The 15,553-nt window shown below is 36.3% G+C and overlaps 1 protein-coding gene and 1 pseudogene across 1 annotated transcript; one reads left to right on the plus strand and one right to left on the minus strand.

Annotated features, from left to right (window-relative positions):
- The first annotated feature begins 2,476 nt into the window (after positions 1 to 2,476).
- Positions 2,477 to 4,503, plus strand: LOC120150832 (protein THYLAKOID FORMATION1, chloroplastic-like). Its single transcript, XM_039163449.1, has 5 exons — positions 2,477 to 2,856; positions 2,978 to 3,248; positions 3,434 to 3,650; positions 3,894 to 4,009; positions 4,236 to 4,503. The coding sequence occupies exons 1-5, from the start codon at positions 2,655 to 2,657 to the stop codon at positions 4,324 to 4,326; spliced, it is 897 nt and encodes a 298-aa protein (XP_039019380.1). The 5' UTR covers positions 2,477 to 2,654; the 3' UTR covers positions 4,327 to 4,503.
- Positions 4,504 to 10,814: 6,311 nt separating this feature from the next.
- On the minus strand, positions 10,815 to 14,212 carry LOC120150991 (annotated as a pseudogene).
- Between the last annotated feature and the right edge of the window lie 1,341 nt (positions 14,213 to 15,553).

A 15,553-nucleotide genomic window follows, 5' to 3' on the forward strand; every position in this document is an offset into this window, starting at 1 on the left:
CTCTTTTATGGTCAACATCTACCATGAGCATGATATCTGACCATTTAGCCACTTATCCAAATTTAAGTTTTTGTTAATATTTCATCCTCGTCAGTATTCAATTTATATAAATGTTAAATTAAAGATTAAATTATTTTATATTTTATTTGGAAATAAAAAATAATTAAATACATGCACACTAGTTAAATTCTTATGTTACACCATGTATTATTCTTTTTATCAATTTATTATTTCTACTTTCATGTCCACCACATTAATATTTCACTTTTTGTTAAAAATTGACATAATTTAATGAGATGTTATTGTGTGTAATAAATATTTAATAAAATTAATTTTTTAAATATAAATTTTCTTTAAATTGTTAGGAAATTCCAAAAAATTAAATTAAAATACATTCATATTTTTTATTGTTTAAAATTCTAATTATTCTTAATTTATTTTTTAAAGTGTAAAATAAAAAAATAATGGGGTAAAGTACACAAATGGTCCTTCAATTATAGGGTGTTGCTTTGTTGAGTCCCCCGACTATCATAAGTTACAAAATGGTCACCTGACTATTTAGTGTGTTTCAAACTCGTCATTTTCCTCTAAAAAATTGACAATAGTCTAAGCTGAATGTTAACATGTTGACTGAGATAAGTTTTTTTTTTAGATTTTTGGATCAAAATTTATCACATCTCAGTCATCAGGTTAACATCCAACTCAGAATGTTGCTACTTTTTTAACGAAAAAAGGACAAGTTTTGAATATACTAAATAGTCTGGCGACCATTTTATAAGTTTTAATAGTCGAATGACTCAACAAAGCATCACCCTATAGTCGAATGACCATTTTGTAACTTTTAATAGTCGAGGGACTCAATAAAACATCACCCTATAGTCAAGGGACCATTTGTATACTTTACCAAAATAATTTGGGTCACAAGTTTAAAAATTAAGGGAAAATGGTCCCTAACATTTTCGATCTTCTTCTTCTTCTTCTTCTTCAACTATGCTTTTTTCTGCCTTATACTTCATCAAATAATACAGGGGAGAATAAAGGGTTTAAAGTGTTGACAAGCTTGAGAGAGTGTGCCATGATTTCTTTTAGGAAAGAGAGAGAGAAATTTAGCAGAAAAGAATTACGTATATTCCCAAGTTTCCTTTTTCACGGATAAAGGTAGTTGTTGTTGTACACGCTATTCTTCTTATTTGACTATCCAATGAAATTGGTTGAAAGTGGCAACACCGTTATTGGACCTCCCCACCCGAAATCCACTGCTCGATTAAGTCCTCGACACTGACTTTAGCGTACAATGCAGCGCAGCCATTTCTCTAGTAGCTCACATGCAATGTCGGCTTTACCACTCAGCGGATATTCATTATATATAAAAACTTCACATTTCACAATTTCACCACCTTGAATCTTTGAGGCTTTTACCGTTTTTGCATGAACAATGAACATCCATTTATGTTTCAGCTATACAAAGTAACAAAGCTTACACATTACGTAAAAGTAAACTTACTTGGCTCTCCAAATATATGCACCCAAGATCTCAAACGTGGTTAAACCCAAACCACTCTGTTGTGTTTTAAATGTATGTAAACTTACAAGAAAGGACACTGATATCAAGGACGTCAACAAGTTTGACTTTTGGTAGATCGACAAGCTACTGCAGTTCCAATGGTGTTGTGTTCACGGAACAACATTTCCAAGCAAGGGCAGCTGCATCTTGCAAGGATGATCTTGAGTTGTCACAAAACAGAGGCAACGCCATGCAACGTTGAGGAGGAGGATGAGAAGAAGACACGTGGGGTTTTGGGGGGGTTTTGGGATTTTTTAATAAATTTTTATTCCACGTCACTTACGGCTGGTGACTTATGTTGATTTATTTATTATATTTTAATTGTCACATAATACTTACGTTAAAGGATTAAAGGGAATTAACGGCTGAATGATTAAAATCGGACGAACCGATAACGTTAATAACTAAAATCAGAATGATTGATAACGTTAGAGACTATTTTCCTTTAATCTTTAAATTAACAACCAAAGTCAATTTGATAAAAAAACATAGAGAACTATTCACATAGTTTACCCAAATAATTTTTATATAATTTAAAACCCCAAAAGAATCATAATAGATCTAGCTCCAACTCAAAGGCTTTTCTATTCTTAAAAAAAATATTTAGAAAATATAAAATAAAAAACCTTTTTAAAGGAATATAAAAAATATTATATCGAGTAGATCAAATCAAATTTTTTATTCTAAACTTAAATACAATTTATTTTAAATTTAATGTGTTTATAAAAAAAATACAATTCCATGATATTAGGTCAGATTAAAAGTCCTCGGAAAATGTAAGTAAACTATAAATACTAAGCCTAACCACACAAGTAGGAGAGAGAGGGGTATACAAGAAACAAAAGGCCACGTGTCGCAACCTCACAATCTCCTCCCTAAATTCACAGAAAATCCCCCATTTCCCATTTTCCAAAAACTGGATAAGCCTCTCTATCTCGTCTCCCCCCTTTTCCCTTCAATTTCAACTCTAGATCCAAATGCAAAAACTTGGATTTCCACTATGATTTAACCCCAAATTCCAAAATTTCTCACTAATTTCCCACTTTTCTGTATATGCATACATACTCAATACACATAGATTCGAACAACAATGGCGGCGGTCAGTTCTCTGTCTTTCTCAGCAATCGGCCAAACTTCCGGCGACAGAAAACTTAATGTCTCGTCGTCTCGTCACCTGTCTTCCAATTTCGAAGGATTCCGTTTCCGTACATGCTTTTTACATCACTCCGTTGGTCTTCGAGCTTCCACTGCTGCTTCGGCTTCCGTTGTTCGCTGCATGTCCACAGTTACTGGTTAGTTAAATTTTAGCCTTCTTTTTGCAATGCTGGAACTAGGATAGAGGGAATTAAACTGTGCGAATTATTCGATTTTGTTGATGTTTTTTTGTTTTTGTTTTGGGGTTTGATTTTTCAGATGTCCCGCCAACTGTTTCCGAAACAAAGTCGAGTTTTTTAAAAGCATATAAGCGCCCCATTCCCAGTGTGTACAACGCGGTTTTGCAGGAGCTGATTGTGCAGCAACATTTGATGAGGTACAAGAAGACGTACAGCTACGATCCGGTTTTCGCCCTAGGTTTGGTTACGGTGTATGATCAATTGATGGAAGGATATCCGAGTGATGAGGATCGAGAGGCCATTTTCCAAGCTTATATCAATGCCTTAAAAGAGGAACCCCAGCAGTACAGGTTTGTTTATCGAGTTTCCTTGTCTCCATTTACGAATTAATGAACCAAACACTAATAGGACGATCGAATTGCATATAGTAGTGTTGATGAAACTGGGTTTATATTCCTTATATGCCTGCGGATTTGAGCTGTATCTTTGAAGTAAATGAGAAGAGAGTTTCCCTATAATGTTCTCTTGTTCACAGGGCTGATGCTCAGAAATTGGAAGAATGGGCCCGAGCTCAAACGTCTACTTCGCTTGTTGAGTTTTCTTCTAGAGATGGAGAAGTTGAAGCTGTACTGAAAGACATTGCGGAAAGAGCTGGGGGTAAGGGGAGTTTCAGCTATAGTCGTTTCTTTGCTGTCGGGTTGTTTCGTCTTCTTGAGCTGGCCAATGCAACTGAACCTACAGTGTTAGAAAAGGTGGAATTCTACTCTCCTTACTTCATTTGGTATATCGTTGTACTAAGTTCGGAGTTACTTACACCTAACACTAGTTGAATTTATCAGGAGCCGCAGGCCTAAGATGCCAGGATAAGTTAATGCTTGTTAAATCATTGAAGGATTAACGGAATCATTATTAACAGTTCACAAATGAAACTGGCAATGTCAAACTTTAAGTAACGACTGCACCTATGATTTTAACTTATGGTACTCGGACAACAGCTTTGTGCAGCCTTAAACATTAACAAACGAAGTGTGGATCGAGATCTTGGTGTGTATAGGAATCTGCTTTCCAAGCTTGTTCAAGCAAAAGAGTTGCTCAAGGAGTATGTTGAGAGGTAAATTCTTTTTCCTTCCCTGTATTCTGTAATGCAGTTCAACATATATAATCCACAAGAGAGCATTTACACATTAAAATCGTGCTATCGAACCTCTTGAAAGAACAACCAATCGTTTAGACACAAACCTCGTGCAGTAACAAGAAACTTTTTTTATGAACATGTCCTGTACGGATACGATCAACGCTAAATGTGTTTGTCATCTGAAATGTTTTTGGAAATGCAGGGAGAAGAAGAAAAGGGAAGAAAAATCAGAATCACCTTCGGCCAACGAGGCCATCAAGAAATGTTTGGGTGAATACCAATACCTAAGCTAGTAATTCAATCTTTTTACTCAATGTGCTTATAATCTTTCGTGATACTTCGATCCGGTTTTTGTTGTCCGAGTTAGAAGACAGTAACCTTCATGGATTAGGCTCAAAGTGTCAGCTTGTGTACTGTTTCCAATTTGGTGGTTGATGTACACACCTATGTATTATGTAATTTTTCCAATACAGTCTTACTCTTCCAAATGTATCTTTGGTTCATGGTCCATCAGCTACGTATGGTATCACAAAAAATTCTCTCATTTCACATCAACAACAACAACAAAACCTTATTCTCATATGCAATGGGGGTAAGGGGAGGTAGGGTAGTAGGCTGCCCCCAACGCATGTTTGAGAGCAGCTTCCGTGGAAGACTTCCGGTAGTCAGAAAATTAAAAATAAAGATAAAATGCAATGTATGTATAAATAAATAAATACATATTTGAACAGTCTTCATATACAGTCTTCATATGCGCGTCTGTAATGGGAAGTAATCTCTGCTAATAAATTTCTGCATAATAATCTCTACATATAGACAGAAAACGTAAGACCCGAATAAAATTAAAAAGAGTAAACATGAAGAGAATGATACACAGAAGTCAACGATAGCAAGCTACGCGAAGGGATAAAGTCAAATGAGTTAAAACCTAAACTAAGACAATAATGATCCGATACCCTAGTTCTAAGCCTTCATTAATTCCAATGACAGAAACGTATAAAAAGTAGAAGTCATGGAAATTACGACAAATGCATAAAAAGAAGACAGAAATGTTACACCCTATGGCTCTGACCTGCACTAATCGGCTACCCTGGTCTTAAGTCTCCATACTTTTCTATCAGATGTCATATCCTCAGTAAGGGCTAAATCCTTCAAATCAGATCTCAAGCAGTCTTCCCATTTCCGCCTTGGTCTTCCTCTCCTTCTGGCACTGTCGATTGTAATCAACTCTACTCTCCTGACCGCATCCGACGGTTTTCGCTTAAGGACATGCCCAAACCACCGTAGTCTTCCCTCCCTTAATTTTTCGGATACAGGCACCATCCCCAAGGACATTCTAATAGCAGAGTTTGGTGTCATGTCCCACAGAGTCCTACCACATGCCCATCAAAGCATTCTCATTTCTGCGGCCTCCATCCTCCTTACGTGATCCTTCTTGATTGTCCAACATTCTGATTCATACAGCAGCGCTGGTCTTATTGCCATTCTATAAATTTTTCCCTTAAGTTTTTGAGGCACCTTCTTGTCACACAAAACTCCAGTAGCAGCCCTCCACTTTAGCCATCCCGCCTTTATACGGTGTGTAACGTCATCATCTACACCCTCATCCTTATGTATCATAGACCCTAGGTACTTGAAACAATCCTTTGAGGAGAGAACGTGTCCTTTTATGCATACTTGTTCACCTTCATCGTATTGGTTCCCACTAAAGTTTGAACATAAATACTCTGTCTTTTCAATATTGATCCTTAGACCTTTTTCTTCCAAAGCAGTCTTCCAGGTAGTCAGTCTACTATTCAGCTCAGTTTTTGTTTCAACAACTAGGACAATGTCATCAGCGAAAAGCATACACCATGGAACACCGTCTGGTGTCGTACAAAAGATGTCGTCATAATCAAGGCGAAAATGTAAGGGCTAAGAGCCGACCCCTGGTGGAGTCCGATTTCCACCGGGAATGCCTCGATGTCGCCAACTGTAGTCTTGACGTATGTAGTAGATCTACAGTACATATCACGAATTGCCTGGATATAAGCAGTTGGGATCCGTCTCGTTTCCAAGGTCTTCCAGATCGTATCGCGGGGAACGCTATCATATGCCTTCTCAAGGTCAATGAACGCCATGTGCAGATCTCTATTTTTTCCCTATATTTCTCCATAAGCCGTTGAAGTAGATGAATCGCCTCCGTAGTAGACCTGCCTGGCATAAAGCCAAATTGGTTTTCCGAAACCCTAGTAACCTATCTCAACCTAGCCTCTATCACCCTTTCCAATAGCTTCATGGTATGGCTGAGTAGTTTAATACCTCTGTAGTTACCACAACGTTGGGGATCTCCTTTATTCTTAAAGATTGGTATCACCGTAGACTCTCTCCACTCCTCTGGCATCTTGGCAGTCTCTAAAATAATATTAAAGATGTGGTCAACCACTTAACTCCCTCTTCTCCTAGGGCCAACCACACAGTGATAGGAATTTGATCTGGACCGACAGCTTTGTCCCTCTCCATCTTTCTAAGTGTCATTTTGACTTCCTCAAACTCAATCATACTTGTAGGGCAGTCATTGGTCGTAGTATGATGGTCGGTTGACCCATCAACGGTACTATCTCTACAGGGAGAGGCATCGTCATTAAATAAGCCAAAGAAGTAACTACCCCAAACCCTCTTAATATCATGATCTTTCACTAAAAGAACACCATTGTTGTCATTAATAAACCTAATGCTACTTAGATCCTTTTTCTTATTCTCCTGGATTTTGCAAGTCTGAAGATGTCGTTTTGTCCTTCCTTGGTGTATAATCTCTTGCACATTTCCTCGTATGCCTTATCATTTGCTTTAACCACCGTTTTCTTGGCTTCCCGCTTTGCTTCCTTGTATCTTTGTTTAGCTCTCGATCTTTCTTCGTCATTGCATTGTAGAAACTCCTTGAACAAGTTTGCTTTGTCTTCACCTTAGTTTGGACTTCGTCGTTCCACCACCACGATTCTTTATGCTCCTTGACCTTCCCTATCGACAACCTAAGGGTGTTTATGCCCACCTCTCTGATGGAACTTTCCATATTTTTCCATAACATATCTGCATTATTTGAGTTTGTAGTTCCAAAATCTATATTAGACAAAACCTTACTCCTAAAGTCATCAATTGTCGCTCCATGTAAGTTCTTCCAAAGGATCTTAGGTTTACCAAGTATAGCCCTCCTATGAGTGCTCCGCCCATGGCGTACGCGGAACACCAAACCAACAATCTGTGTTGTGATGCACATGCCTCTTCTGGGAACACCTTACAGTCAATGCAAGCCCATCGATCCCGATTTCAAACAGGATGTAGTCGATTTGGGTACAATGTCCCCTGCTATGGAATGTAATCAAGTTCACATCTCTCTTGTTAAAGAAGGAGTTAGTGACCACCATATCATGTGCATTAGCAAATTCAAGCAACGTACTCCCCTCCTCGTTCCTACTACCAAAACCGAAACCCACATGAACACCGTCATACTCATCGGTTGCACTACCTATATGGCCATTGAAGTCTCCCCCTATGAAAACTCTTTGGTCCTCCGGAATGCTCCTAAGTACATCATCTAACTGATCCCAGAAATAACGTTTCTCCCCCTCACCTAGGCCAACGTGTGGGGCATACACTGAAAGGACATTCACCACTTCATCTTCTATAATAACCTTAATCATCATGATCCTATCCCGGTATCTACAAACTTCGACTACATTTTCCTTAAGCTTAGAGGATACCAAGATACCCACCCCATTTCTAGCGTTATCTACGCCTGAATACCACAACTTGTACCCATTACACTCTCTGGCGCGATTCCCTTTCCACCTAGTCTCCTGAATACATGCAAAATCTATTTTCCTATTACTAAGTACGTTGGTCAGCTCCAGCAGCCTAGCATTTAATGTGCCTACATTCAACGAACAAACACTAAGTCTAGTCTCCTTGACACCACTCTGTCGAGCCCTCCCCCTATACGCCCTATGAGATCTAAAAGAAGGACATGACCTCAAGTAATCATCTATAGCCGAAGCTATGAGTAACTATGAAAAATGAATCCAAACGGGTAATCAAACGGATTTAAACAAAGGTAACTGCACAACTAGTTTTAAACCACCAACCGTTCGTAAAATTTATAAATTCAGAATCAAAGCAAAATTACCGTTCGTAAAAAAAATCTCAAATTGCATACACTTTACAGAAAAAGAATTAGCATTCACGTTTAAAGTGGAAAATGCAAGCTAAAAACTAAAAACAAAAACAACAATGTGATTATGAATATTTTAAGTTAATAAAAAGAACAAATAAAACGAGAAAATTTGATGAAAATGTATCTGCTGACACTTCAAGTCCCTAAGGAAAAAACATCGACCCCAATGTGATTTATCTAACGGATCGTGAACCCAAACGTGCAGATTACAAAAAATGAGGATACCCAGAAAATCCCCAAAACAGAAGGATGCAAAAGCTACCAAATAGCCACAGTAAAACAAGTACTCAAGAAGAACAAGCTAGTTGAGATCCAGCTACAATTGGTTTCCTGCTCTTAAGAAGATGAAGCTGTCAAGAAGCTAAATGAAGAATTTAAAAAAAAAAAAAAAGCACAGATCTAAAAAAACCAAGAGAGACGGCAAAAAAATGTAACGAGAATAAGGAAATAAGAGCCTTCCTTTTCAAAACTACAACGATCGGCAACGCAAATCACATTCACACAAAAAAAAAATCTCTCATTTCAGTTAATATTTATTCAAAACTTTCAACTCCTGCTGTGTTAGTCGTGCAGACTATTTCTAACGACTCAAACTTTTGGGTCAACATTCTTGTGTTGACACAAGCTCTTGTTGACCCGGTTGGTAGATCAAATGAATTTATTGGATAGGGAATTGGGTCTAATTGGCTGAAAAAGTAATAGAGGGGGTTTGCTCTACATTGAATAGTCCAAGGACCTAAGGAATAATTTACTCATTTAAGAGAAACAATGTTGATTTGGGATATTGTGTGACATGTAGTTTGAGATAGATGAATGCTTATATACTCGTTCTTATTGCCAGTTTCTCCATCCTGCCATAAAAAAACTGAACCCAGAAAAAGAACTTAAATTCTGTCCAGGGACAAAGCTTGATGTCTCTAAAATCAGATCTCTAGTTACGGACTTGTGAATAGAAGAGTCTGAGTTTGGAGCCATTGTTACAAGCATTTATCTTCATTTTTTTGGTTTCGGGCCACCGTAAGGTCCGTAACGGTCTCAACTAGGTCTCAAATCGAGTCAAGTTGGACTCTAATTTTAGTGACAATCTCTTTGTTGCATGCTCTGCAGAGCCGAAGTGGCCGGAGACATTAGGCGAGCTTGCCATTGCTATATGCTCTGCTTGATGTAATAATATCTGCTGACAAGAATCGAAGAAGATGAGGAAATGGCATATAGGAGGTGATGGTATTTATTACAGGAGAGAAAGTAGATGGAAGTTACGCTGGGGGTTAATTGCACATGGCATAACACAACAACAATACGCAGTACATGGGGTAGGCAAACTTGGCCTAAAGTGATGGATAGTAACCAACGGAAGATTTTAAGTTAGAGGAACAATTTTTAAAATTTTTGAGTCAAGAACTTATAAAATTATAGAGAGATAAAAAAATAAATATATTTCTTTATTGTATACTGACGTGAAAGTTATATCTTATCCATCTCACTTTTCTTTTTCTTTTCTTAAACAAAATGTTCACCCCTTTACATATCTTAATGATTGAAAAGAATAAATCAAAAAAGAAAAGAAAAGGAAAAAGTTCACCGTACCTTTATTTGAAGATCTTAATGATTGGGAGCTCCCTTTTAGGGTGGAGAGCAACATATCTTCGTCAAGGCTCCATCCAGCAATTAAGATCGATTTTCTCTCCTCAAAGCGCACAACATGGGGCTTGAGACGAGTTTTGGTTAAATGGATATTGAATTTACATTCAAGAGGACTGAACGAGTTTGTTAAGAAATTTTGAAACTCGTCAGTCATCGTTGGTCACAATCGACGATGGTCAAAATCTACACATACGGAGAGAAAATAAGATGAAGAAAAGAGAAAAAAAGCAAAAATAAAAAATAAGTTTTGGTGTCATCTGTCATATCATAACGTCATTAAGTAATCAAATCGAAGCGACATTAAAGTTCAGTAACAACATTAAAAAAATTAAATTTTAGTAACCAAAATAAGAGCAAAGAATGTTGTGATGAAATTTGTAGTTTAACCTATTAATATCGGGTTAAGATTCACTAACGTAAAACTTTTAAATTTTATATGATTGAATTAATTGAATTTAATGACTAGGATTAAAACTTTTAAATTAAGAATAATCTACTTGTTTTTTTATCATCGTCCATTCTTAAAGTTAATCTCATTCATACATTTGTTAAATTCATTTTTAAGAATTTAACGATTTAAGAAAAACATATAAAACTTATATAAATCTATATATATATATATATATTCAAGATGAATTAAAATGGATACAACCAATTAAATTCAAAATGGAAATGCATAAACCTCTGCCAATACCAGAGATTGTGATTCAAAATAAAACCACAATTTGGGGGGGGGGGAAGAAAAACAAAACAAGGAACCATAACATCTTTAACAAGGAAGCAAGGTCAGCCTTGAGAGCTTCAATGGTAGAAACATCAGTTTTGAATGATTTAGCCAACAAAGTGTCATCAATGTCGGTTGCAAAAAGGGTTTTCGGAAGCGATACAGTTCCTGCATTTGCACTTCCAAACGCAGAAATCGCAACAGATGGATTGTTAGCATCACCATTGTATTGATAGTGAACACAACAAGGTGAATATCTTAAACCCTTCGATGTCAACTTCATCTCTATGGTTCCCCTCGGGATCTTTCAACAGATCGGTTACATCCCTCAGATGCTTGCTCCTCAAATAGTGTTTCACTTGAGGATACCTTTCAAGGATATTATCTATAACGTCTTCAAATTCTTGAATAGTTAAGAAACCAGAGTTATCTTTGTCTGCAGCCTTGAATATGGCAGAGATGCCTTCCTGAAAAAACAAGATGGAAAATTACAATCCATAATCTTCGTCAAAATTTCACACATGGACATTAAAGATTTTGGTAGTTTCAATCAAACCAAAACTGATATTGCAAAAATAAACTCAAATGGTCAAAGGGAATTACCATGACTTTACGCTGATCTATAGTGGCACAATCACCAAGGGCATACACATCTTCACTTCCTTTTACTCTCAACCATTCATCGGTTGCTAGAACAGGTCTGTTAGCCTGAAATGTGAATCTTATCGTAAGTGACCCGTCTGCAAAACAAACATTAATTTCAAACTTGACAATTTAAGATAAGAGTGTAAGAGGTAAGTTTGTCCGAAATTAACACACCATTACTCCTAGGGACAACAGATAAAATCATAATAGACTGTTACGATTTCAAAGTCGAAGCCATTACTAACACCTCTATTCAATCAGGATTTGGGATCATTTTTCTTGTCTTTATTCAGTAACTTTAACTTCAAAATATAACTTCTGATAATGGCATTACGGTTGTTAAGTACCGTCGCAATTTTCGTCTTGTGATTAACTGCTGATTCTCGATGAATTTGGATACTCCAACTTCGGCTTTGCAGTGTTTTCTAAACCAGTGGAGTACGATGATTAGCTCCATTTTCAGGATATCTTGTTATGTAGTGTCTTGTTTTTTGGGTTTTTGCAAAGTAAAAGTTTTAAACTTTTAGGTACTTTAAATTGGTACTCTGTGCATAAATCTATTGAATACAGATAATTCTGCATTTCAAAGGAAAAGAATTTTCGCACCTGCCCGATTTGCGCCATAGTCCTTCACAACATGTTGAGTCTCAACACCAGTAGACCAGACAACCAATCCAATGGATACAGAACAAACCTCTCCTGTTGACTTGATCTTCGTAGTGATTTCCTTATCGGAAAGGCTAATAACACGACATCCGGTTTGAACATCAATACCATCTCTGCTAAATTTCTGCTCAGCAAAGCAACTTATCCGTTCATCAAACCTGCAGTGAATGTAAAATCTGCTAAGTTCTTTGCGATTTTGTCTATAGACTGCAGTCCAATTTATAAGTCACACTACATGTACCTCATGAAGAAGAAAATGGAACTAGTACCCTAACATGTTTAGAATTCAGACATAGAATATGCCAGAAAATGAAAGAAAGAAGGATAAACAGAATAAGTGGCATAAGGAAAGACTATAATTCAATCTTCAGCCACAAAAATTTAAAAGCCGTATCGAGGAAATAAAATGGAAAATCGCATCCCCTTACATGTTCAGAATATGGTCCCCTGATTGAATCACTGTTATTTTCACTAGATCTTTAACTGAAGGATATAAGTTGACCAAATCCTCATTAACAAAGTCATGCAGCTCTGCTGCAAACTCCACACCAGTAGGTCCCCCTCCGACAATTACAAAATGAAGGTTTATCCTTCGTTCTTCTTCGGTTAAGCCGGGAAGAACAGCCTTCTCAAAACAGTTGATAACACTCCTGCGTATCTTTTGTGCATCCTCAACTTCCTGCATTCAAGTGGGGAACTGGATAGACTTTATTTACAAAAGGAAGAGTTTTAAAATGCTATCGATTGTCCATTTTACTATAATATATATGGTATGATAAAAAATGACCCTACCTTCAGGAAGTGGCAGTTCTCAAGGACACCCGGGGTGTTAAATGTGTTTGCTTGTGCTCCCACAGCTATAACTAAATAATCATAATCCAAAGAGAATTCGTCATTTCCCACCAAGTTATTTTCACCGGTATGACGGCACAAAAGTTTCTTGTTTGCAGCATCAATTTTCATACATTCAGCTTCCCAAAACCGTATTTCTCCATTTCTGTCATTCAACAAAATAAATTGCATTTGAACAACATTTCTATTCTCTTACAAATGATCAGATTAATTAAGCAAACGAGACGTTGAAAACCCTCGCTGCAATATCCATGAAACTGTACCTATGTATGCATCGGCATGCATATATGTCCAAGTATATCATTTAGCACCTACAATACAAATATAGAGAAGAGGAAAAACGATATTGTGCTGCTCTAGTTTCTTTCATCTACCTTCTTTATCATGTTTCGGACAGGCTCTACAATGCTCCGTGCTTCAACAGTTCCACAGTTGACACTAGGCAACAACGGGGTGAACACGAAATATTTCCGAGGTGAAACAACCTGAACATCATAAGCTGAAACATCAAGATCCTTAAGGAAACGAATGCCAGCCCACCCCGTTCCGAGGACCACCACTCTCTTTTTCTTGCTGTCTTTTTCATTCACTTGAACACTGGTTTTGCTAACATCTTCTAGCGATTCCGAGTAAGCCACAACACCTCCACCACTGCACAAATTCAATAACAACAGGTAATCAGTCTACCTGGTAAAACAATGTGCTTTCTCTAAAATTTACATTGTAGAACATGCTGAAAAGCAAAGTAAAATTTCAACGTCTAAAGATTTCATTTTTCCGACTATTCTTGAGGCCGCAATGCTTATAATCCCAGATCTAATATCAACCAGAAATTCATTTCCTCGAAAATTCTTTGACATTATACCATGGAATTAGATGACAATCTAAGCAAAGCTTAAGAAGCTAAAATTTTAGTAAATTAAAAACGTAAGCTTGATAGTACTATTAGATTAGATTTACCCTGTTGATCCACCAGATGATCTGCTTATCTAAACACTAAGCACCAAGAGCTGGGAAAATCAAAGTTCAAGTTTTGATTTGAATGTCGACAATCTAAAAATATGTATATGAATGTGTGAATAATTTCACTTTTCACTATTTCCATTACAGTACACGGAAATCAAACAGAAGCCAAAAGAACTACAAAATGAGAGAGAGAGAGAGAGAGAGAGAGAGAGAGAGAAAACAAGGCAAAAACGGTTTTTAAAAAGTGGGTTTTTTTTCCTGGGAAAAAAAACAAACGAGAAGGAACCTGAGACTGAGAGTACAGAGAAGCAAAAGCTTAGAGGAAGCAGGGTAGCCATTGAAAGCCCTTGAAGCTCTGGTGAAGAAAGAGAGAACTGTCATTTTGAAAGAGAAGATGAATAAATCTGAGAAATCTGAGTGATTTTTCAAAGAATCAGAAGAGGAACTTCAAAATCATTCTTTTGTTTTCCTTAACAACGACAACTTTGGAGTGATGAGTTTCATGAGCTTTCAGATTTCCATAACCTCTTCCAACAACATAAAGTTGTCTTTACAGGTGGTAATAATTACACCTGGCAGATATTAATTTGATTTATTATATAGTTTGGAGTTATTTAATATTTTTGTAATTTTTTATAGTGAGGCTAATATTTGTGTTCATATTTTAACAAGATCTTTATATTTCTATCATTTTATTATTTCTAATTTCTTTGGTATTTTATCAAATTTATTCATTTCTTTAATTAATGTGAAAAAGGGGTACAAACTGCGTTTTAAAAACATATAAAATAAAGACACATTTTTAATTATTGATATTTCATTTTTATCGATTATTTCAAATCGAACATTATAAATGTGTAACATTTCAAAATCAATCCAAAATATTAGGCGAGTTCGAGAGTAACATATTGAATCACTAAACTATCCACAATTTCTCTTTTACAAAATCATTTCTCAAAATCAAACAATCTAAATTATCATAAAATTTATTAATTAGTAGTATACATAAATTAAAACAATTTGCAAAAGTGGAGTTCCTCCCAGACTAGTTTGGAATCTATTCCTATTCAATGGCAACCCCCTAAGCAAGATGGTTTCTGCCTTAATGTCGATGCTTCGATATTACATGTATCTAATATTGCCTCGATTGGAGGCATTATTCGTGATCTTGATGGTCACTGGATCATTGGTTTCAATAAGACTTGTTGGATCATTGGTTTCAATAAGACTTGTTGGATCATTGGGTTCAATATCTTTTAGATAAGGATAAATTTGATCCACCTTATTATAAGCCTATCTAGGCTCATTCCTCTTTATGACTATATATATATATATATATATATATATCTATGATATTCATATATGACAACGGTTGGAACTACTTCGAAGATGTCGATACCCTAATTCGAATGCCATCAAAGTTTATTTATCTGATAAAAGTAAATTTAAGCATTGAACTTTATAAGTTCAGTAATACACAATTATTCTACTGATGCATCAAGTATATAATGCATGTAAGTCGAGCATAAATATAACATAAGCATTTCAGGTGTTTAACATCATTTGAAAGTAGATATGCAAATATGTTACGACCAAGTAAGGTAATCATGCATACACATTCTTGTACATATATGCATACATGCATATAGTTAAACTCGATTGATAAACACTAGCGTATGTTCGTTATTGCTCGAGCGGATACAACAAACACATGTTTTAAGTAATCAACAATACATCACATTTATTATCTTTTTCCTTCTCTCTAACTTTGGAGGTCTACACATTTTCATTGTAAGCTTAAATCAAAAAAGAA

The sequence above is a fragment of the Hibiscus syriacus genome, unplaced genomic scaffold (genome assembly GCF_006381635.1).
Source record: "Hibiscus syriacus cultivar Baekdansim isolate YM2019G1 unplaced genomic scaffold, ASM638163v2 tig00111027_pilon, whole genome shotgun sequence".
NCBI classification, from domain to species: domain Eukaryota; kingdom Viridiplantae; phylum Streptophyta; class Magnoliopsida; order Malvales; family Malvaceae; genus Hibiscus; species Hibiscus syriacus.

Coding starts and splice junctions, on each gene's coding strand:
- LOC120150832 (XM_039163449.1), top strand. CDS start 2,655: ATGGCGGCGGTCAGTTCTCTGTCTTTCTCAGCAATCGGCCAAACTTCC. Junction 3,249..3,433: donor GAGGAACCCCAGCAGTACAG/GTTTGTTTATCG, acceptor TCTTGTTCACAG/GGCTGATGCTCAGAAATTGG. Junction 3,651..3,893: donor AACCTACAGTGTTAGAAAAG/GTGGAATTCTAC, acceptor CTCGGACAACAG/CTTTGTGCAGCCTTAAACAT.